This window comes from Cercospora beticola, chromosome 5 (assembly GCF_033473495.1).
Source record: "Cercospora beticola chromosome 5, complete sequence".
Taxonomy (NCBI): domain Eukaryota; kingdom Fungi; phylum Ascomycota; class Dothideomycetes; order Mycosphaerellales; family Mycosphaerellaceae; genus Cercospora; species Cercospora beticola.
Window position 1 is genome coordinate 2,253,419 of NC_088939.1, and position 22,252 is coordinate 2,275,670.

At 52.7% G+C, this 22,252-nt stretch overlaps 10 protein-coding genes and 1 non-coding gene across 11 annotated transcripts; 6 read left to right on the top strand and 5 right to left on the bottom strand.

The window, feature by feature from the left end:
• Nucleotides 1-133: 133 nt before the first annotated feature.
• RHO25_008132 (uncharacterized protein) lies at nucleotides 134-2,489 on the bottom strand (the record flags this gene model as incomplete). The annotated part of the gene is made up of 5 exons (XM_023600276.2): nucleotides 134-166; nucleotides 222-980; nucleotides 1,056-1,804; nucleotides 1,865-2,266; nucleotides 2,432-2,489. The coding sequence occupies 5 exons, from the start codon at nucleotides 2,487-2,489 to the stop codon at nucleotides 134-136; spliced, it is 2,001 nt and encodes a 666-aa protein (XP_023449011.1).
• A 1,942-nt stretch (nucleotides 2,490-4,431) lies between these two features.
• On the top strand, nucleotides 4,432-5,533 carry RHO25_008133 (uncharacterized protein; the record flags this gene model as incomplete). The annotated part of the gene is made up of 5 exons (XM_065603033.1): nucleotides 4,432-4,664; nucleotides 4,849-4,948; nucleotides 5,016-5,255; nucleotides 5,329-5,375; nucleotides 5,440-5,533. 5 exons carry the CDS (start codon nucleotides 4,432-4,434, stop codon nucleotides 5,531-5,533), a joined length of 714 nt encoding a protein of 237 aa, XP_065459105.1.
• Nucleotides 5,534-7,415: 1,882 nt separating this feature from the next.
• On the bottom strand, nucleotides 7,416-8,510 carry RHO25_008134 (uncharacterized protein; the record flags this gene model as incomplete). Its single annotated transcript, XM_023600278.2, has 1 exon — nucleotides 7,416-8,510. One exon carries the CDS (start codon nucleotides 8,508-8,510, stop codon nucleotides 7,416-7,418), a length of 1,095 nt encoding a protein of 364 aa, XP_023448923.2.
• Nucleotides 8,511-9,141: 631 nt separating this feature from the next.
• Nucleotides 9,142-9,660, top strand: RHO25_008135 (uncharacterized protein; the record flags this gene model as incomplete). Its single annotated transcript, XM_023600279.2, has 1 exon — nucleotides 9,142-9,660. The coding sequence occupies one exon, from the start codon at nucleotides 9,142-9,144 to the stop codon at nucleotides 9,658-9,660; it is 519 nt and encodes a 172-aa protein (XP_023449013.1).
• A 313-nt stretch (nucleotides 9,661-9,973) lies between these two features.
• On the top strand, nucleotides 9,974-10,503 carry RHO25_008136 (uncharacterized protein; the record flags this gene model as incomplete). The annotated part of the gene is made up of 3 exons (XM_023600280.1): nucleotides 9,974-10,055; nucleotides 10,125-10,232; nucleotides 10,298-10,503. 3 exons carry the CDS (start codon nucleotides 9,974-9,976, stop codon nucleotides 10,501-10,503), a joined length of 396 nt encoding a protein of 131 aa, XP_023449014.1.
• An 852-nt stretch (nucleotides 10,504-11,355) lies between these two features.
• Nucleotides 11,356-11,916, top strand: RHO25_008137 (uncharacterized protein; the record flags this gene model as incomplete). Its single annotated transcript, XM_023600281.2, has 1 exon — nucleotides 11,356-11,916. The coding sequence occupies one exon, from the start codon at nucleotides 11,356-11,358 to the stop codon at nucleotides 11,914-11,916; it is 561 nt and encodes a 186-aa protein (XP_023449015.1).
• Nucleotides 11,917-12,505: 589 nt separating this feature from the next.
• Nucleotides 12,506-13,346, bottom strand: RHO25_008138 (uncharacterized protein; the record flags this gene model as incomplete). Its single annotated transcript, XM_023600282.2, has 3 exons — nucleotides 12,506-12,666; nucleotides 12,745-13,283; nucleotides 13,339-13,346. 3 exons carry the CDS (start codon nucleotides 13,344-13,346, stop codon nucleotides 12,506-12,508), a joined length of 708 nt encoding a protein of 235 aa, XP_023449016.1.
• A 1,113-nt stretch (nucleotides 13,347-14,459) lies between these two features.
• Nucleotides 14,460-15,810, top strand: RHO25_008139 (uncharacterized protein; the record flags this gene model as incomplete). The annotated part of the gene is made up of 5 exons (XM_023600284.2): nucleotides 14,460-14,565; nucleotides 14,614-15,188; nucleotides 15,242-15,355; nucleotides 15,408-15,605; nucleotides 15,658-15,810. 5 exons carry the CDS (start codon nucleotides 14,460-14,462, stop codon nucleotides 15,808-15,810), a joined length of 1,146 nt encoding a protein of 381 aa, XP_023449638.1.
• Nucleotides 15,811-16,825: 1,015 nt separating this feature from the next.
• On the top strand, nucleotides 16,826-16,898 carry RHO25_008140. Its single transcript has one exon. It is a non-coding gene; the product is annotated as a tRNA-Arg (tRNA).
• Nucleotides 16,899-17,620: 722 nt separating this feature from the next.
• On the bottom strand, nucleotides 17,621-18,328 carry RHO25_008141 (uncharacterized protein; the record flags this gene model as incomplete). Its single annotated transcript, XM_023600285.2, has 1 exon — nucleotides 17,621-18,328. The coding sequence occupies one exon, from the start codon at nucleotides 18,326-18,328 to the stop codon at nucleotides 17,621-17,623; it is 708 nt and encodes a 235-aa protein (XP_023449637.2).
• Nucleotides 18,329-20,061: 1,733 nt separating this feature from the next.
• RHO25_008142 (uncharacterized protein) lies at nucleotides 20,062-21,480 on the bottom strand (the record flags this gene model as incomplete). Its single annotated transcript, XM_023600286.2, has 4 exons — nucleotides 20,062-20,572; nucleotides 20,631-20,716; nucleotides 20,770-20,796; nucleotides 20,857-21,480. The coding sequence occupies 4 exons, from the start codon at nucleotides 21,478-21,480 to the stop codon at nucleotides 20,062-20,064; spliced, it is 1,248 nt and encodes a 415-aa protein (XP_023449772.1).
• Between the last annotated feature and the right edge of the window lie 772 nt (nucleotides 21,481-22,252).

Below are 22,252 nucleotides of genomic sequence, written 5' to 3' on the forward strand. Positions count from 1 at the left end.
CAGATGATATGCAGCGCGACATGTCCCATTAGCCTGGCCTGTAATGTCTCGATTACGTGTCCAAGGACTTCGCAAGTTTTCTGAGCGCAACCTTGTAAATGGGCGCTGCAAGACAATCTTTGCCGTCAAGGCATCAATTGCCACCAGCCGAACCAAAGCTCTGTCCCTGAAAAAGAGGTCAGAATGTTCCAATATGTCGAAGATTGGTGCAGATGACTTACCAGATTGCTGCTGTATCTCCGGGAGATGGGCTCATTCCCCATGCCAATCGGGATAGAGATCTTTCTCATCACTCTTCTTGAGTTTCTTCTGCTCAAAGCAGGAGCAGAAGCACCTTCAGACCTTTCGGTCACTGATGTTCGCCTGCTCTTCGTTCGACCCAGATTTCCAGTCTCGGAGCCTCGCCTGCTTGCCTGGTCGTCGTCCTCGCCATCGCTCATCAATGCAGCTGAAGCAGTCGTGCTCGTTCGTGTCAGAGGCGCTAGACCACCATATGACCGCTCTGCCTCGTCGTCTTCTTGCACAGCATTCTGCTTCGAAGCTCCGTTTGTGGCTGGAACCTTGCCTTGCGCTTCAGCTCCACCTTCTGCAGCGGCTGCCAGCAGTGCCTCTTGCTCCTCTTCCTCTTCCTCTTCGTCTGATACTTCGTCATCTCCGCCGAAGCCTTCGCCTTCGACCAGCCACCAGATGGGAATTGCTCCTACTGCCGCAATGGCAGCCTGTAACCACCATGGTGCAATGACATAGCCTTTCTTGACACCAATGCTGAACACAGCTCCACCTATAGCAGGTCCTGCAGCTCGGCCAATAGCAGAAACACTGGTCGCGATACCGTTGAGCGTGCCGAGTGTACGGAGACTGGAGGCTGAGTTCGTGAGCATGATCGTGGAGCATGGAAACGCAAATATTCCACAGAGGCATTTGACGAGCATGATCAGGAACATCGCAGACACTCGGGTACGCGTAGTCGGGAGTAGCGCCTAGAAGCGGCAAGCGCTGGTCAGTATTCTGCGCAAAATGAAGCACACGATCGTTGCACTGGACTGCTTGCTTACCGCGAAGGGGGTGGCGAGGTAGACGAAAATGAACACGATCGACACCACTTTCAACCAGAACAGCACACCATACTTCCTGGCCAGGGGCGGGAAGACGAGGAACTGCACTGGCAGGCCGAAGATGCCGTAGCCTGTAGACAGCAGACCAATTTGAAAATGATTGAGGCCGAAGCCACCAGCAAACTTTAGCGGTGCTTCGTATGGCGTGCCGTGTGGGGCGTCAATCGGGTCATGCTGTAGGAACACTGGCAGAAGCTGGTCAAAAGCCATAGCGTGCATAGCAAGTAGCGTATAGACCACTAAGTTGATCACTGCTTGGCGATTGAGAACCTCTCGCCAGGATGGCGGAGCAATGCGAGGTTTGCTTTCGAAGGCGACATTTGCCTCAGAGTCATCTGAAGACGTAGGACGTTTCAACAGTGGATCAGTCTCGTCGTTTGTGTGTGATTGATCAGGTTTGGTCCGAATGTGCAGGATTTCCTCAAGCTTGAAGACGTAATATTTCACAGCTTTCGATAGTTTCTTTCCCAGAATCAAGCCGTAGTCCCGCCTGCCTTTCGCCGTCTCCAGTGTTTCTTCGAGAAAAAGAATGCCTGTTGCTATCGATATGGCAAAGAATGTCGCGCTGACCAGGTTGGGAAGTAGATAGGGAAATTGCGCAAAGAGATTCGCACTTCCTACCTTCTCGCCAGGCTTGACATTCAGTGGATTTGCGAGCGAGCCTCCAACTGTTGGGCCAAAGATGCTGCCTAGCAGAGGTGTCAGCATGCGTTGCAACGCGCATTGTCTATTGTCCATATTGTGCTTACCTATGTTCCATACCAAAGGCATCAGACTGAATGCCCTCGGCTGCAGCTCTTTGAAAGGCACCATTTCGGCCACAGTTGTCCTGATTATGCCCACGTTGCCATTGCCGGCTCCTTGCAATGCTCTTGCTACAATTGCCAACGGCAAGCTCTTACTGAATCCCCAAAGCAAGCTCATAAGCATGGTAGAGGTCAAGCCGAGGAGGATGGCAGGTTTGCGGCCGTATCGATCCGAGAAGCGTCCCCATGGTATGCCCATCAAGGCTTGGAAGAGCGAGAAGACCGCTGCACATATGCCTGCCCATTTTCCAACCTCATTTTGCGGTATACCGAACGATTCGACCATCTCCGGGAGGTATGGATACAGCGAAGTCGACGCAAGAGGCTCGGCGAAACGACATATTGCTATGTGAACAATTGGTTAGCCTCTGTCATGACTGTGCGACATGCGGCGCATGCTGTGCTGCTATGGCGTCCATCATGGCGTTCTTCTGTCTTTGCCATGCACTTCCTGGCCATGCAGCCTCAAATACCATCAAGACCTCTGCCATTGCTGTGCGAATCACTTACCGAGGATTGAGAGCTGCTGAACGGGCAGCTTCCGCTCACGGCGTTGGGCAGAAACCATGATGTTGTTGGCGAATCTGCCACTGCTGCCCGCGGGAGTTTTCAGCAACCTTTGCTCGCCAGCCCATCTGAAGACAGCAAATCAGAAAGGTCTCGAATGGCGAATATCGCCGACCCACCAAGGGTGGAACATACAGGGCGTGCTTACGCAGGGCGGAGGCCGAATGGGTCTCGTGGTCGACGCCGTCTTCGGCCAAGCAACACAAGTGGAGTCTCGGTCTGTCGGTCCGCTGCTGGATTTGTCTTGGTGCCCGACTTCACCTCTGTCTTCACATGAACCACTGGTGAATGCAATCGATAAGATGGTCTTTCAAGAACACTGACAGAACATTCCAGATGAACATGCCGCGTGTCACCTTTGTACCAAGCCGATGGTGGTTTTGTTGCGGCGTTTGAGAACTGCGACATCGGCGACGCGGACACGAAGCATCCTGGTCACCATCATCTTGCGAGTCAGACCGAGATGAATAAGTAACATTGATGCTTCGATGCTATGTTTCGATACTAAGCAAGGCTTTGTAGCTGGATGTCTGGCAGACCTTTCCTCAAGTTCCGTAATGTTCACGCCAGCACCTGAACGAGAAAATCGGAAACTCGAGACTATGTAATGCGCTGCAGTTGATGGTTCCAGAAAGATCCGTACAATGCGCCAGGACCCTTTGTGCATACCTGCAATCCACCAGCAAGAAACGCTCTCCGTCCCAGCTTATGCCCTGCCCTCATGACCCCATATCTTGTGCCTAGGCCAACCGCAATGAATCAACGGACATCATATAGGCTGTTGGATGATCGAAGGCATTGATATGCAGCCCGACGTAGCTGCAGACGAGTACCCCGATGGCCATTGCCACCTCTCATGGTGTTTTCATGCAAGGTAAGACTCACTTCTGCCCTCGAATGCCGTTTTCTCATTGTGTCCTGCTCATTACAGGACCTCAGCTGGGTGCCACTGCCGCTGCATTGCCTCGTGGTTCGACGATACTGTGGCCTGGCGTGTTTCAAGGTGACCAACACAACGATACTGTGCGCGACTTATTCCAAGTGCTTTCGTAGCTCTTCCTGATGCTCGTTCCAGCTGCGCTGACGTCAATTTCGCTGGTCCTATCTGAGCGCGAGCGGCAGGTGGTGGAGGTGGACGAAGGATCCAGCGTTGGAAGAGCGTCGCGGTATGAAGGATCAGTTGTAAAGACCAATCGAGCTCGAGTGTAAAGGCTGCATGTGCGTGATACTTCGTGCTATATGCTCGAGAGTCGGCGTATGCGTTCTGGCTTCTAAGCGCTCGATCGAAGAGTGGAGTCCGGCAGCCAGAACGACTCTGACGATGCTGATAAGATCTGATGCAATTTCAGCGTCGCGAAGGGTGTGGAAGTCTTGACCAAATGTCTTGACTTTGTTGTTCAGAATGAATTCAACGATACTGACCATCAGGCGCGGGTCAATCCGACTTGTTTGCCCTGGCTGAGCAACGACGGTTGAAATCGGCGAGCGCCCGATTGCTTTCAGTAAACGTATCTCTGCAGCAGCATCAATAAAAGGACGTGGTTAATGATTCAGAGCCATGGTATCGCCGCGTGAAGAACGCAACTCGTAGAGCTGTGAGCTACACTTCAGGGCAAACTGCACCTCACGCGTTAGTGCCTGACGATCTCCACGTCCCACCGTTTGGCAACGATTTTGATCAAAACAATCAGAAAGTGCGCTAAAATCTTTCCCCCCTCCGTTGCGTTTTCCACTCACCAACAACGACCTCATCAACAACACCCTTGCGCCCTTTCCATCATCTTCACCTCACTACATCTTCGACACATCTCTTCTATCACATCATTTCTTCCGCTGCACAAGCGCCACCCCTGACTCCACCGACCGCGCTCGTTGCCGTCAACAGCACTGGCTTCCAATGGGTGAGTGTCTTGGTTCTTCCCCAGCACGCGCCTGACTTGGCAATGATGAACACAACGCGCTACACACTACACACTACATTTCAGTCAACAGATAGGGAGCCTTCACAATATGTGCCCTTGTCGGAAGGCGTTGACCGCAGCAGCGAGATTCCCGATGCCACCGTCGCAGCTGCTCTGAATTACCTGTCCCTTACTGGTGAAGACTTCGCTGACATTTATGGTCTTCATTTCCAGATACTTCCGTCGCCGACAACCAGGCCAGCACTTCAACCCACGTACGTGCCCGTCCCCACCCTCCCATTTTGCTGACACCGTCACGCCTCGTTGCGATGGACAATGATTACAACAACTGCTTACACACCTTGATCTACTACACTACTTCATCAACTTGGAGCTCCTTGCGAGCAATGACAAAATCAAGATCAGTCTGAGCCCTCCTTCGTCGCTGCGGACCTCCAGATCCATCTTTAGTCGCTTGACATTGGCTGGCAACACATCTTCTCTACAGATCCCGCGCGAGCTGGTACCATCTTCCCAACGGTCGCAACTGAACACTCGAGTAAGTACGTGCCACCAGACCTCCCGGCGATCGATGGTCATTGATGAACCTTGACTAACTTTCACAGTCTGTGTCAGAGCTCGTTCGACTTCTCGCCGGCGCTCCCATTAGCGACACTCAGCGTTCTACAATCGGTGAGTGCTATGTCTCCCTGGAGCACGCCTCACTCGGCGATGACTATACCCCAGTCCCTTCATTCTACATTGAGCTAAATTCAACCGGAAATTATTCACCCGGTATGAGACATCTTGACTCTACCTGGGTGGATTTGCCCACATCTGAAGGGAACTATGAGCCGCCCTACGGGGTTCGCGCAGCATTTTTCCAGAAACCGATTCTGGTCGCTGGAAATTGGCTGACGCGCTTTTGCTTCTTGACAGACTACCTATTCGAAGACCCTCAGCAATGAGCTTGGGCAGCAACATCAGTGAGTTCGACTCTTCAATTCAATGGTGTTTTCATCAATCGCTGACATTCGCTGCAAAATACAGGTCTGATGGTCATAACGACATCGCCCCTGGCAACAAATCCGGCAAGGCATTTCGCACCATCAGCACTCGGCAAAAATCTGACGATGCCAGCTGAAGAGCAGTCTCGAGGTACGTTTGCTGCCACCCATCATCAACTACATCACCTGATGACACCCAACACATATCACCCATGCACAGAAGTGTCTGTTGACAACACACCATCGCTCTGACGCGCGTTCCTCACACTTGCCTTGACAAAGCACCTCTTGATCATCGAACAACACACTAACATCTTGCATAAATCTTTGACGTTGCTGCTCCCGAGCATAGCGCCCAAAATTAGTCAGCCAATCCCCGAGAAGTCACCAAGGCCGAAGGACTTTACGGAGATCAGCCCTCCATCTCAGTGGAATGAGGTGAGTTCAAATCTGGATATCCGTTCCGTGTTCTATGATGATTGGCGTTATTCGTCATCGTACAGATGGTGGATGTGTTGAGAGTGCCCATGAGTCTGAGGAGACTTTCACGCGTGGTCTATTTTCTGTTCACTCGCTTTCGGGAAAACACGCTGACCATCCACCTTCTTGCCACAAGATCATCTCCTCAATATTCACCAGCCTACGCAAGTTCGACAACGTCCGTAAGTACGGACATCCTCTCCCTCCCCTCACGCTTTGCATGATTACATCGATAACTGCATATAGCTTACCCACTGGGTCGTCTCCCTTTCCAGAAGGGTGGCACCCGAGTGGACGTGCCATGATGAATTAACCTTTCAATACACACTCGATCTCCTTTCCCATATATGACACTCTACTTCGGCCCGCTTAAGCTCGTGCACTTCAGTCGCGAACTTATACTGACGCTCTGGGCACCACATTTGCAGGATGAGGCGTTGTTCTCCACCGAAGGATGGACTCCACAGAAGCTTCAAAGCAACCCCTCGAGCCCGATGCAATACCCAACGCCAAGACGAGCGTCGATCACGCAGAGGGAAGTCAAGTCCCCCTTCTCCCTCCCCCACTTCCAATGATGATACCCATATCGTTCGAGTGATTGCCCCCGCAACATGATCACAACCAAATTATCGCAAATTCTATCCATCTGATACTGCGCATCTGCACTCGATCACCGAGCAACCTCTTTGGTAGCCCACCATTGACTCATCTCGTAGGAATCTGCATCAAGCCACCTGGATTACGCGGTGCATCACTTTCATCTGGTAAGTTCTTCCCAGTCCATTCAACAATACAACTCGCTACCAGCAAGATGATTTCACAAATCCATCAAAAATTGTGCCCTGAATATCGGCCCTCCGAGCGTTGACGAGAAATATTATTTCTGACTCCCCTTTCACTGTTGCAACAAGCACATTATGGAAGTTTCGATCGATCTCATAGCTAATGTTGCACAGGCTTTTGCGCTCACAGCAATGCGACAAGACGAATCGCGTGCATGCGAGCCGTCCTTGCACATCCGCAGCAGCGATACCGACCACGACTCAACGAGATCATCGTGCTTTATCCTTCAACAGCGGTAAGTACAGCCCCCTCCTCAACTCCTACCCAAATGATGAATCAAAGCCAGTCATGTAGTACAGAATGCTTTTGTTGAAAAAAGGTTTTCTGATTGCCATGCATTTGCAGTCTCAATAACATGCTTTAGGGATGAACATCTGCTGATGAAGTTGACAGAGACCTGATTTTCTTTAATACCGCGCCGCCACATCTTACGACGAGTCGACTTGAGAAAAAGAGGTGGACAGTGGTAAGGAGGACAACGGAAGGGTCGCAGTTGTTACTTGTGCTGGATATGACAATACTGGGGATTGATTGCAATGAAGAGGGAAAGAGGTGGAAGGGGATTTGAGATACTCGCAGCTTCAGCAGCGCTTGGGTCAAGAGGGTTCGCTGCTTCGAGGCAGTAGTCGTGTGCCACAAATTTGGAAGGACATTGTTCTATTTTGTAGTACACGTATCTTCACAGACAGTGCTATCTCACAGCTTCGAAGCACTCTCCAACGCATCAGCTCTCGATATGACCGCCAATCTCCTTGGCCCCTCCCTCTTGAAGTCCACCAACACACACTGATCATTAGGCCCTCTTCGATCTGTGCCTTCCAGCTCGGGTCCAGGGCGGTTCAATGCAAGGACCTGTCGTCCATCTTCACGCTTCTTCCCGTAAGGAGGAGGCATCGTTGTAGGAGAAATGCACGATTCAACAAATGAAGGGTCGCCGGACTTCGCAAAATCCAACAGCCTCTTGCGTCGCGCTTCCAACTCTTCTCGCGGGACTTCTTTGCGTGAGACGGAGCCATAATCTGAGGGAGATTTTAGGTCGTCCAGGAACTGCGCAACGTGATGAAGGAGGAAGAACTGTGGCGGGAACAAGATTATCCGCCCTTCTTGAGCGAGTCTCAGCCACGCTGATGCAGGTAAGAATCGTGCTGTAGTGTGCTCTTTGCCGCCGTCTGTTGTCGGCGAAGGGATAGAGACCTCAGCTTCGGAATCGTCGGGGTTGCCAGAGCCTTCTGAGATAGGCGTCGAAGAGAGTGTAGGTAGGAAATACAGGTACATCTGAGTGGTGAATCTTTTCGGCACGTTCGTTGGCGTAACCCATCTCGTGAAGGGTGTCAGGCCTTCAGTATCTGCGCGACCACCCTTCTGAGATAGCCATTTTGCGAAAGGGACTTTACTGCCGTGAACAAGCAACCGACCTTCTTCCCGCTGGTCTTGCGGGACCTCAATCAATCTGCCAAAGCCGTTATTTCGCGCCAAGACGATGCCGGACTCTTCGAATGTCTCTCGAATGGCAGCCATGCGGTACACCTCGCTGTCTTTATGCCGCTCTGGGTGATCTGGCTCCGGTGCGCGGCCATCGTGGAACTCTGAAACGTTGCCGCCAGGAAAGACGTGAGCCGAGGGAAACGAAGAAGACTGCTTGACGCGTTGCAGGAGAAGCACTTGGTTGTTGGGCGAGATGAGGAGAACACTGGAGCTGGGTCTTGGTATGGCTGGAGTCTTCTTATCTTTGGGCGGAGTTGTGGAGTAGCTCTTGACCGATGTTGCTGCTCGCTTCTCTTTCGGAGGCATGTTTAAGGATGTCTGACGTAGGAGGCCGTTTCTGGCAGGCTGGTCTTGGCTTGAGGCAGTTGACAAGTTTCTGATGGGTATTTGCGCCAACGACAGATTCTTCAATGGAATGTGGACTGTCCTGGAAGTTATCAGCAGTGACATGGCCTGACAGAGTCAGTTTGCTAAAGGTCTGGTAGTAAGAGAGATGTGGTAGCGCAGGCGTGGCGTGGATGAACGGCTGGGCGGGGAGAGTTTTGCCGCAAGCCGAGGCCGAGCAAGGACCATTCACTCACCGTCTGACACTTGCTGCTCGCTTTTCATGTGATCCCATACAGCTATGCTATGCTATACCATGGCCTCCACGCTTGTCTGCATGCTATCACTGTTCCATCCCGACCTTCCAAGATGAAGTGGACACCCTGCCGTGACAATTTGGATGCAGACGATGGGCCGATTGCCGTAGGATCACGTATGCCGCGCCATTGGCACGCAGGCGAGTAGGTTCGGTAGCGCGCCCATCGCGACGGGTTGAGTATATATTGTCGCAAACCTTGCTGCTTCTGCAGCGGCGTCATCGTCAACTTCACACTGTACAGCAGAGAACACGCATCACAAGCAGTATCGCAAGACCACCACGATATCCGACAGCATGTCCAGCACCGCCGTATCAGCCGCGCCCGACGCGAGCCTTTTCGTTCCCTTCACGCAGACCTTCGTCCAGACAAGCGGCAGCGAGACGTCCACTGTGGAGTACACTTTGGTGGGACAAGTCCTCGACAACGGACAGACCAACTGGGTCGGCTACGATGAAGGAGGAGCAGAATACTTGTACACTGGCTCGGTTGCGAACGCACAGCAGACGACCCTGGCCGGCGAGGTGTACTATGTGAGCAGCGGCGATGCTCCAGCCGGATACATCGCGACCGCTTCAGGCGTTGAAGGATCCATGACCACTCAAGCGGCCGAGAGCAACTCTCCCAGCAGCACGAGCGGCTCTGGCGACGACAGCAGCGCGACTGGATCGAGCAGCCCGGCCGAGAGCGAATCGTCCTCCAACACCGGATCTGGCGCATCGGCAGAGACGAGCCAGCCAAACAACAGCCACCGCATGTCTGCTGGAGCTGCCTTCGCTCTGGCGGTCGGTCTTTTGGCCGTCATTGCCCTGTAAACTTAGGAAGTGAAGGACGAGCCATGAAGAAAGGGGCGAACGATGCGATATGAAGGATACGAGCAATACAGAAGTGGGCCAGAATTGACGACAGATGAGGAGGGGCGCCAGAACCTGTACAGTGAATGTAGTAGTAAAGACGCGCCGTAATGCTAATGCAAGTTTGCCCGTTGACGCAGCTTCAGTCCCCCGTCACGCGAAGCTTTGGCCTCTGCAAACTGAAGCCGACTCAAATCCACTGACAGCTTACACACCCACTTGACCTGAAGACCAGCGCGCACATCACACCACACACATCACAGAAGCACGCACCATGGCCGACAACAAGACGAGCCACGAGGAGAAGATCAGTCTCCTCAGGCAGATGAAGTCGCTGCTGGAGCAGCGCACAGCCCGTAAGAGCGCAACCCCTTCGAGCCACGCGAGCTCAATCTTGACGGTCCAAAGCTGACACCAGCGATCAGAGCACGACGAGCAGAGAGACCGGGCCAACAAGGCCGAGAAAGAGAACGTTGCCCTCCGGGGCGAGATCAAGTGGTTGTGGGAGGAGTTGACTGCTGTCCGCTCGAGAGGTAGGAAACGCCTCCAGCCATTGCATTTTCCCCGATCGAACAAATGACTGACCACCTAATAACAGAGCACAATGGCCAGCAGGCCATCTACGCCGTCGCCACCGGCTACCTCTCCGCCGCCAACGACCGCGCCGCCGCCGCCGAAGCTCGCGCAGAGAAGGCAGAGCAGGACGCCCACGTCCTGAAAGTCGCGCTCCAAGCGACAATTGGGCGCGCCTGGGGAGGTGATGGCCCCCAGCAGCAGCAGCAACAACAACAACAGCAACAGTAGGCGCTGTAAATGCCATTCTCCACCACCGCGGCCGCCATCAAGGCCACTATAACTAGATAGGAGAACACCACATACCATACCATAATTTTAGAAGCATACCGCTGCGGCGGTCCCTGCTCGGTTCTCCTGTCGAATCATCTTGACAGAGCTCCTTGGATTCCATATGGATGAGATTTGGGCATTGAAATGAATTTGAAAATCATTGAGACTGCTGACTTGAGTAGGACATTGACGCTCACTGTATCATGGCTCACCTGTTCGCAGGTTGACATTTCCTGCGAAATCGTGGTTACAAAGCTATCAAAGGTGCATCCGACTTTAAGAAGCATCTGATGAATTGGATGAGTCTTCACATGAGCAACTCCTCATCTGTGTCATTTGAAGGATCGCTCATTGACAAAGAAAGTCCGTGTGCATTCAGATGCGGATATACAGTCGATTATATCGATTCTGACTTCTGGAGGCAACTGGTTTCGCAGCAGGGGCGCGATCGAAGGAAGTAACTCCTAGTCTGATGCTTCTGCTTGTTCTGCAAATTTCAGAGCTGCTTAATATCGAAATAGAATATCGAACTCGGGTTTCACCCCTTTCGAAGCGATATAGTGAAGCGGCTGAGCAAGCAGGGTTCACGATCCTTCACCGGTCAAGCATGCAATCCTTACGGAATGTTAAGCGCCGTGTCCAAGAAGATTATTGGCGGTTCTCACAGTTACAGCACGACTCCCCGCGTACAACATATGTAATGCGCCACACGAGTGGGCTCGCTAAAACGGCGAAGCAAGTATAAGGATGATCGCACACCCACAATCATGGTCTGGAGATTTGGTCGACTGTCTTCCAACGTGCAACATCATGTTCATATCAAAAGCGAAACTCGTATACTTTCTTGTAATATCGTTCATTACCACCGCTTCCGCACAAGATCCTCAATGCTACTGGCCAAACGGCTCGCCCGACAATAGCTTGGTGCCGTGCGACCCTACCGGGTCCACCACCGTGTCTTGCTGTTACAAGAACACTTTCTGCACGCAGAACAACCTCTGTCTCGCAGGCGGTAACTACTACCGAGGCGGCTGCACCGATAAAACCTGGAGAGATGGGCGATGCACTGGAGCTAAAGATTGCGAGTCTGCGATTCCTTTCACCCAGACCATGATATATGTGTGCGGAAGAGATGGCGTTTTCGGATGTGATCGATCTGGCAACGGAGCAGCATTCGATTGTAGCCGGAATTTTACGCTCTCGGGGCCTTGGGATATTGTGCTACGAGCGGATCAGGTTCCTTCACTCAGTGGCAATAAGCTCATCACTGTGGATCCGACAGGAGGTTTGGAGAACTTGCCAGCTGCTACGGTTACGGTGACTACGACGCCTCCAGTGAGATTCTCCACGGTAAGGTTGCAGACGATCTGAGGATTGAAAATGGCGCTAACAACTCTTCTGGTGACGTCGAATGGTGTGACGAGCACTATTGCCATCACGAGCGTACCCAGTTCTAGTTCAGAGACAACGAATACCGGAGCTATCGCAGGCGGGACGGTTGGCGGAGTGGCGGGTTTGGTGTTCCTTGCGCTGGCTATTTGGTTTTTCATCGCTCGAAGAACAAAGTCGAAGAAGACGCGAGAGTTTGCGTCCAGTCATGCTGCGAATGAGCTGCCTGCAGCGAAAAGACCAAGTGAAGAGAAGCCAGCGCTGGGTGATTTTCACGAGGTCGACGGCCGTGAGGTACCAGCTGAAGTAGCGGGCGTGCCAGAACGAGTAGAGTTGGATGCCGGCTTTCGTGAGAGATGAAATGTACAGTGTAATAACGCAGAGAGCAAGGGCAATAAAGTGAGCATTGACTTGTTCCTCGGACGCATATCTGCTCGTTCATCGTGATCATGTCTTCAGGTCTCTCTTCCTCTAATCTATCGTGTTAACACCACACCGCAGAACAACAGTCTTCGTCAGCCAGACATTGCAGGTGGCCCTATAGCTGATGACACCAGCTGACCTGGCCTGCTCACCCAGTCAAAGGTGACCCTTGTCCGGCGAGCGCCTGTCCCGTCAAAGCAGCTCCCTTTTCTCCCTGCACGCCATTCGCAATCTTACTCTTATGCACCGCATGCGCCTTCTCAATGCGCTTCTTGTCATCGTCCGCATAAGTTCCAGACCTCAAGTTCACTGGAAGGCGTCCCATGTGGTCAGCGCTGAGATGCGGGGCTGATGGGTGTATGCATGTTGCTTATTGGGACTTCTTACCCTCCTTCTTGCCCGCGCTCAAGCTCGAGAAGCCAACGCCGTAGTTATATGTCAGGGTGCCACCGATATTGGCTCCCATCAGCAGGAGGCCGAGCGTGAGAAACTCAGCGAACACGAAAGCGCTGGATGGGGCGTATGCTGCAGCGGCGGTGCCTGGAATCTTGCCGGCGATTGTGTCGTTGACTTGCGCGCGGCGGCTGTACCAGATGTAGGTGGAGACAGCAATCACGATGTCGTTGGCGACGGCGTGGGCAATTGTGGCCTTGACCTTGGTTCGGACTGTCTTGCCGTCTGCTTCGTGCATGCCTTGCTTGCTGATCATCATGACAAGCTCGCGGCCGCCTGTGACGACTGCTGGAATGGCCGTCAACAGGCCCAGGGAGAGCAGATAGTAGGAGCTGCGCGTGATGTCGTTGGGGCCGAGGAGGGCATTTTGGGCGAATGCTGGGAGGGAAGTGCGGTACGTGTGGAGGATGTCGAGGGCGTAGGCCGTGAAGAGGAAGGCGATGGGGAAGTGGACGACCGCTGGATGTACTGGCCTGAGAATTGTCAGTATGGGGATGGTCCCACCAAGGACCTATATCGTCTACTCACTTGCCCATTGTTGCTGAGGTGCTACGAGCTGTTGGTTATGCTGCTGCAGTAGTCGAGAAAGCGCAGGAAAAGGCGCAGGTATGCAAAGGGACGGAGGATTTGATATATACTTGGCCTGATGTGTAGCTTCTTACGTTTCTCTGGCCAGGGCACAGAGCATCGCCTAATGTCGTGGAAGTGCTTCAGGTCCGAAGCCTGTCGTCGCATTTCCCAGGGATGCCGAAGCATCAGCTTCTCTCTTGCCCGCCTGATTGGCTGCGGCTGCCCATGTTCGGCTGGGGGAGCCGATGCTATTTTGGCGTCGACTTCTTTCTGCACAACGGCCGCTGCGAGAACGAGGACGAACTGTCGTTCACATGCACTGCTGCTGCAACATGTCGTCCGCCTCGGTGCCGAAGAGGAAATACCAACATTGTGCCAGGTGGTTACTGATGCTTTTCGGCAAGACAGACCTTCAACACCTTCCGTCCGACGTCACCGGCCAGACAGCACCTCTTCCAATCCGTTTCTGTCATGATGCTTAGCCTCGCCAGAACCTGACGGTCATGGAGCATCTGCTGTAGCGGTGTAGGTCGTGAGCTAATGGCCGTCGAAGCCAGAGGTTCAGCCGATACACGAAAATATTCGCAGTTCAATCTGGTCTCAAACTTTGCTCAGAACGGACGTATTGTTCAGCACCACATCACATGGTCCAGATATCAAGAGCGCCAGAAAGGCTACGTTGGGAAGCTGCTGAGTTTCAGAGAACCATATCCCACATGGCAGGTCAAGAGTACGAAAGCGCACTAGTTAGGCCCAACACAATGGGCCGCATTGAGCCTCAAGATCAAGTCTACGCCCTATGCTACATTTCTTGCTGAAGACTCACGTGTTCGTGACACAACGAGCATAGCTTTCATCTTCGGAGAATTACACGCTTACAGCAAATGATTGCCATTGGACCTACCAAATGGAGCTTGAGATAAGCTCTCCACATTTGGACCTTAGATCCTGCAGTGACACGCCCTTCGCATTGACCAAGTCGAAGGACATCACCGCACACGAAGAAGATAATTTCCTGCGTGTGTTCGACTTTTCAGCGCTGCAAGTATCATTGAAATTTTCGATTGGACTCGATCACGATGGCAGGACTACCAGTGCCTGTGCCAGCCCCAGCAAAAGAAACAATACTTTGCATTCCTGATCTTCAAGAAGCAGGAAGCAAGAAGCTAGACCCCAGCGTCAGAGGTATGCCGCCTTCGAGAGGCCGGTAGTGGATACTGATCACGATCGCAGGATTCTACAATAGCGGTTCAACAGATCAAGTCACCATTGCAGAGAATAATTCCGCTTACAACAAGTACCGCGTCCGCCCACGGGTCCTCGTCGATGTCTCCAAAGCAGACACATCGACCACATGCCTCGGTCGAAAGATCGCGTTCCCACTATGCGTCTCGCCCGCTGGAGTCCAAGGCGCAGCTCATCCAGACGGAGAGCTTGCGACATCACGAGCATGTGCCAAGAAGGGTGTGAATATGGGCATCAGCTCCTTTTCAAACTTCTCGACACATGATGTTCGCTCAGCTGGTCTTGCAATCGATAGCGGTATCGCCCACGCACAGCAACTGTACACCATGCTGGACCGCAAGCTTCAGCTTCAGATCATACGCGAAGCGGAGAAGCAGGGCTGTAAAGCAATATTGTTGACGGCAGACAGTCCCGTGCTCGGTGTTCGCTACCATGAATGGAGGACTGATTTTCGCGTTCCGAACCATCTGGACTTTCCCATCATTGGCTGGAAGAAGGAGGATGTTGCGAATAGGACACATGATGATGGATTCATGGGGTTCAACGATTCGGCTCACAATTGGGTAAGCGATCCGATCAGCTGAGTGACAAGACTGGCGTACTAATGGCATTGCAGGCACGAGAAATTCCTTGGCTTCGCAGTGTCACCAAGATGGAAATATGGATCAAAGGTGTACTGACGGCGGAAGACACGCTCAAAGCGGTTGAAATGGGCTGTGACGGGGTGCTTGTGAGTCGATCGCTGGCCCAACTTGGCTTGTTCCATACTAATTCGCCTACAGGTCTCGAACCATGGCGGTCGCCAATTAGATGGCGTCCCAGCAACCATCGATGCGTTACCCGAATGTGTTGAGGCCGCAGCCGGACGCATCCCTGTACACATTGACGGTGGTGTTCGAAGCGGGACAGACATCTTTAAAGCTTTGGCTCTAGGCGCAGAATGTGTTTGGGTTGGCAGGCCGATGCTCTGGGGACTAGCGGTAAGTACAACGCATGCTACGATGCTGAGACTTGTGCTGACACTTTCGTTAGTACGATGGCCAGAAAGGCGTCGAGCTCATGCTCGACATCCTACACACAGAGTTCAAACGTTGCATGCAACTTGCCGGGTGCAATACTGTCAAAGATATCACGAGGGCTTCACTCGGTGTGGTGAGGAAAGATGGCCCATTGGCTCGACTTTGATGCATTTTATCATGCTGTTCTCTGAGATCTTTGTCCTTTGCGACTAGAGGTCTAGATATGTGCAGGTCACCGAGGATGACCCGTACAGACAATAAGGAGAGTACTCTTTCGCGACACTTCTAGCTCTCCGCAAGAATTTTACCATATCAGAAGTGCTCCATGCGCCCTCTAAGTGCTGACTCTACCTGTTCGTGGCTGAGGCCACCCTTTAGAAGCTGATGCGACCTCTTACAAACTGAGACGCCCGCTTGAAAGCTGGTGCGACCTCTTGGAAGCTGACACGACCGCTTAAGTGCTGACGCGACCTCTTCGGAAATGACTCGACCTCTTGAAGAGGTCGCCTTAGCTTTCAAGCAGTCGCGTCACACCTAGAGGTCCAACTCCACACGACTCGATTGTATTGTACTCCCAAATATCACCATGCAATACTTGTACATGCTACTATGTGTTCACCAAATATGTGATCTTCATGCCAAGATGTTTCGTACCAAGCAAGCTACGACGATACACTATCTCCTGGGCCCACGAGTATCGATGTACTCAACGCTCTTCAGGTTTACCCAATTCGAAGCGAAGGCCCGAAACGCCGGTTCTCAAGTTGAACTCGGGAAGCGTAGTATAGAGGCGCCGATTTGCGTGGTCCAGTTCTCAGACTCTAGAATGCTGATGACTCTGTCATAAGCTTGTTCACCGACGGGTCGATGGTGCATTGCAGACCATTCCAGTCCTGGTCTCGCTCGTAGACACTCGCTGAACGTACTCGACTTGTCCAAAAGTGCCACAAATCGTGAGGCTCGTCTTGCGGTCGCCTTTTCATTTCACGCCCTGCTACATATAATTTTCAATATCCCGTGGTGCGATCTCCGAACCAGAACTCAAGCGGGCACTCCCTAGATTCTTCCTCCCTCTTCCCTCCCCTTCTTCCAGCTTCGGAACTTCGGACAGTGAGCTCTCAAGAACAAGGGGCTTGCTTCCTCTCCACCCAGTGATTGTCAAACGTTTGACGATGACTCCCACTTCGATGGCGTAATTGGTAACGCACTGGTTTCCGACGCCAGAGATTGCGAGTTCGAGTCTCGTTCGAGGTACTTCAATCTTTTTATTTTTGCTGGGCTGTCGTTTAGGAGTTTGCTGGGTGGAGTTCGTGTACAAGCGTTCTCCCACGGTCTTCACTCACGGCTACAGCACGTGGCCCGGCTGGCCGGAAAGTGTTCCCTTGTTTGTGAAGGCCCGGGCAAGTGTTTGCCTCCAATGTCTCCGGTAGCAACGCATCCATTGCGTCATATTGAAGCCCGATGGTCCTCGCCGCCGGTCATACTATGTATCCGATGCTTGAAAGCCGTTTGGCAACATCGAGTGGTCGTTTTAGTAGTTGACGTGTTCTTGACTTTTTGACCGATGCACCAAGAAGGCAAAAACGGCTTGTGTCTTTCGGATGCGTCCTCAATGATCGGCTCTCAGCTCATAATCGCAAAGACGCACATGAAATTGAATCTCCCTAGAAAAGAGAGCAAGAAGCAACAGCGCTTTTGATTCAGTCTGAGCTATAGTAGTAGCTACGTTCTCCATCTAACATCATCATACTTAGCATCAGCAGAGCTTCGTGGCGCACACACATCATTCGTGCAGTTCATGATGCTCGTGTCTTCGTGAAGGGGAGTCAGAAGGATGTCCCGTCTATCCCAGCCTAGTGCCTGCCTGACTGCCAGTAGGACCCAATGCATGCATCGCGAGTAAAAATCAATATCGACCAAAACACCATTTACAAATGCATCTCCGATGATTCACCTGCTTTGCGGTATTGCAAAGATCAGAACCGGTTCAGGTACTGACTGCTGAATCGCCTAATCCTGCTTCTCCTGGACGGACCAGATCCAGACCCCTCGTCGTCCGACGTTGGCGAATAGGCTGGAGGGGCTTCACCAGGTGGAATAATACTGTTGTACGCGGGCGGCGCTTCTTCATCGCCAGCTGCGCGTCTTGTGTGCATTGGCCTTCGTGGTGTATAGACAGTGCCTTCGCTCTCGGCCCGCTCAATCTCCTCGATGTGCCTCGCCCATATGCTGACGAAAGGTGTTGTACCTCGTGAATTGCTCGTGCCACCAGCCATAGGAGGCGAGGGCGACCTTGTAGGATCCATCGCGCGCTGCTCCTCTCTCCTCGCGTCTTCAGCCTCCAGCCTCGCCTCTTCTGCTTTGTCGTACGCCACTTCACGATCGATGTCGGTTGATGGTGTACTCGAGCTGCTGGCGCTGCTGTCTCGCCGCTGTCTGACGAAGTCGGCGATGAATCGTTCCCGTTCTCGCGACTCCATCACCAAGAAGCGCACCCATTCCGACGAGCTCAATTCGTCAGGTTCGATATCGCGCATGCGGAGTTGACTTGCGGCCAGATGCCGTCGCTGGATCGATGCGGGTCTATTGGTGACGGCTTCCACTTGTAGAACGCCAAATCCTCCATTCCGGATGTGAGGCGTGTTGTACATGGCCGGCCGGCGCGGTCTGTTCCGAGCAGGCATCGTGACTGTGGAGATGGCGATGGGGCGTCGTTCGTCGGAGTAGAGAAACGTCGAGTGGTAGCTCTCAGCGAAGGAAGTGAGGCCACGCATCCGAGGAGTCGGGGGCAGATCGTGGGATAATGACTCGGCCGGAGAGTGATGCCTCCCAAGATTCACAAGAACACCCAAGACGTGCAGCGATGCCCTTCCAAGACTTCTAAGTGGGACGTGAGGATTGCAGCTGTAGCGCGGCTGGCGACGCACACATGGAGGAGTGTCGCGTGGTCGGGATTGCGCTAACCGATGTCCAGCAGATATCACCGGATGGAGGTGTAGGAGCACCGTAGACAATTCTCCTAGGCCTCGCGAGGTCAATCTGCTCCTGTCCAGCCCTTCGTCCACCTCTTGTCCGTCTACACGGAGTAGATCAACCGGTCATCAGACAACAGACAGAGGCGCGTGCCGAGTCCAGAAGTCCACGGATGGAAGCTGCAGGTACTCCATTACAGCTCGATGAGCACGTCAAATCAGACGTAATTGCTACCCCTCCGTCTCCACCAACGGTCCAGGTATAGCTACCACTCTTGTCTGCGCTGCTCCGGGTATTGTTCCGTACACGCAGCTTATCGCCAAGCGAGTCGTTCTTGGTGTTCGCGTGGGCATGGTGAGGTGTGGTCTGACATCCTGGTCCTGCGCTTACAGTTCAGCTGCTTTGGGCGGTCCTCGTCCTCTTCGAAGTGGTCTCGACGCTGTATAAGATGGCGGGTGTAGTGGAGACTTCGCGCGGAAGTATGATGTAAGCTGAGTTCCCATCTGCGATGTCGCCGCCAGTGGTGGATGGTAGCGTGTCAAAACAAGAATCGTGATGCGGTCCGCGGAGGCTGCGAACTCAGAAGGCTGGCACTGTTGGCACCCGGGCGTGATATTGTCTTGGCGGCGACATGGGTTTCAACGACATCCTGTCATTGTGCTCTTTCAGGTAATGCACCCCACGAATCAATACTGGAGGGCGGAGTGATCTCGACGTACTGGAAGTCGGGTGTTCAGCCGTCCTTCCGTGCAGAGAGGATCGCGACTGGTGGAGAGCCGATCTTGCCCAGCAACTGATGAGCGATTTTTCAAGTTCGGCAGCTACAACTTGTGTCTGATCAACAAACTATGCTACAAGCTCGATCTACAGTTTGTCATACAGAGGTATATTTGGGAGGCTCAAAATCCCTCGCGAGTGTCCCATTCCCATCCGGCTACAAGATCTCGTTCGGCGGCCCTGCATGTGGTCTTCCGCAGCAGCCAGCCTATTATCTGACATGCATCTCGGTAGCAGCGCTTCAAAGGTCTAGCCCCAGGTCCTTCGCTTCTCCTTCAAGAAGCACAGCATATCCTCTCGATTCGGCAACATTTTCGACGTCCCGAAGCGATACTGTACAGCAATAATTGCCCTTCTCAGATTCAGCTCGTGGGTTTCATGAACTGTTCGGCCCCGAAACATAGATATGGCAAGCGAAGGCGGCGCACACACAACGAGAACGATAAGCAACCTAATACGCCTCAAAAACCGAAACATGAAACGAGAGATCAGTTTCCAAAAGAAAAGTTCAATTCTATGTCCTAAAGCCATTTATCCCATAGAAAATCGTGGTCCGTATATCCACGTTCTGTCGTTGTCATTACATCAATGTCCAAATCGAGCACATACTGTCCCGCAGCTGCCCAAAGCATCATATCCTCCTAGCTCACGATCGTGTAGTAAGCACTTAGTTGGCAGCACCATTGTATGCCAAAAGGTTCACCGAACCATCACCAACATCCTCCAAGATATCCTTCTGAGCCAACTCTTGAATGCGCTCGCACAGCGCGGCAGGGCTCTTCGGTCCCTCCAAAGCGATCAAGTAAGCAGCAAGGCCAGCAATGTGTGGGGTGGCCATGCTGGTTCCGGAGATGGTGTTCTGTGCTGAAGAGGATCCGATCCATGCGGAAGTGATGTCCTCGCCTGGGGCAAAGATGTCGAGGGCTTCGCCGAAGTTGGAGAAGTCAGCGCGAGCGTCTTGGAGGTTGGTGGCGCCGACAGTGCAGGCAGAGGGGGCGGAGGCGGGAGAGCTGTTGGAGGCATCTTCGCCTTCGTTGCCAGCTGCGACAGTGATGAAAGCGCCGGCGTTGGTGGCTTCCTCGATGGCGTCGTTGGTGGTTTGAGAGAAGGTTCCGCCGAGAGACATGGAGAGGACAGCGCGGTCGAGGTGGCCGTTCTCTGTGGCATGTTGGACAGCCCTGAGTAGATTGTGAGTGATCAATCATGGTCAAGATCTTTGCCTGGAAGCAGACCTACCAGTCAATACCACGGAGCACGCCGCTGTTTGATCCACTTCCCTCGGAGTCAAGAACCTTCACGGCAATGAGGTTGGCTTTCTTGGCCTAGGATAGGGTCAGTCAGGTATTCCTACCATCACTAGAGTGGTTTCACTTACAACTCCATAGGTAGTTCCCGCTGCGGTCTAGGGAAGACAAGTCAGCAAAGATTCTCGAACTTCCACGAAAGCCTGGCGTGAACTTACTCCCGCACAGTGAGTTCCATGTCCCTGATCATCCTCTCCCTCAGAGCCCCGAATAAAACTCTCACCAAGAGTCACTCTTCCCTCAAACTCCTCATGCTCGGTATTAATTCCAGTATCAATGATATAAATAAAAGTATCCTCTCCGGCCGATCGATCGTAAACATAGCTGCTGCCATTTCCAGCATTCGTCTTGTGCGAAATACGGCTCAAACCCCATGGAGCATCCTCCTGAGTGACAAAAGTCCCATTGCCAGTTCCGTTTCCAGGCAATTGTCGAACGTGGTGAAGTGACTGCCGGACGTGGAGTGGAACGTAGGCGTGCATCATGACATCTGGCTCGACGGATTTGATGGCGCCGAGTTCTTGAAGGATGTCCAGGATGGCATCGTCACCATCGAAGTTGAAGCCTTTGACATTTCCGACACTGTAAGTTCCAGTGGACTGTACGCCGGCAGCGTCGAAGACGGTGGAGAGCACGGTATCGAGAACTTCGTTGTCCTCAATACGAGCGATCCATTTGCCTGGGATGGTCTGAGCCGTCTGGCGGCGGTCGATGTGTGGACGAGCAAGTACTGCCGGCAGTACTGCTGGGAGAGTGTAGAGCAGGTTCTTGATAGAAGGCATCTTGTCGCTGTTTCGAATGAATGTGATGTGTCTAAAGTGAGTGTGGGTTATCAAAGAATGAATGACAAGAAACGAGGCGTAGATGCAAAGGAGTGCTGTGGTGAGTTGATGTTTAGACAATGGAAGACGATAGAGTCCTACTATATACCGAGACGTCCAACATGGCCATTGCTTATCATAATCGCCTATTCTTTCGTGCTTCATGTAGCCAAGAGACGCTCTGGTTAGTGGCAATGCACTCGGCGACCAATGCCTATTGCTCGCGAGCTGATTCTAGAGGTATCATGCCATGATGTGCAGCGCCCGTGAAAGGGGAGAATGTCGTCAGTGTTGATTGCGTGTTTCATCGTATAGAATGGCAGTGGAGCATAGCAATCGGGAGAGTGCTACGAGACCTGAGTGGAAGCCCACACGGCCAAGGCAAATGAACTTGATCTGCATAGAGCGGCGACTCCGAGTGCGGAGCGACGATGGGTATACTGTCCTGAGTCACGTCGTCGGTATTGTAGACTTCTTTGGCCATTCTTCCAGTGTTCTTCGTTGCGCTCGCTGCAGGTTGCATTCGCAGTCTTGGCCGGGAAGTAGATCCCATCCGCATAGTGCAAGAGCTAAGTCTGCCAAGAGATGTAGTGATAGAACATGGGCCAGTAGGGAGCGTGGACGAGCACTATCTTCGATCGTAAGCATTGACTGGACCATAGAAGACTGGCTAGCAGACAAGGAGGGTGTCTGTCAAGCACATTTGGTGGAAAGTTGCCGTGTTGCTTGTTCT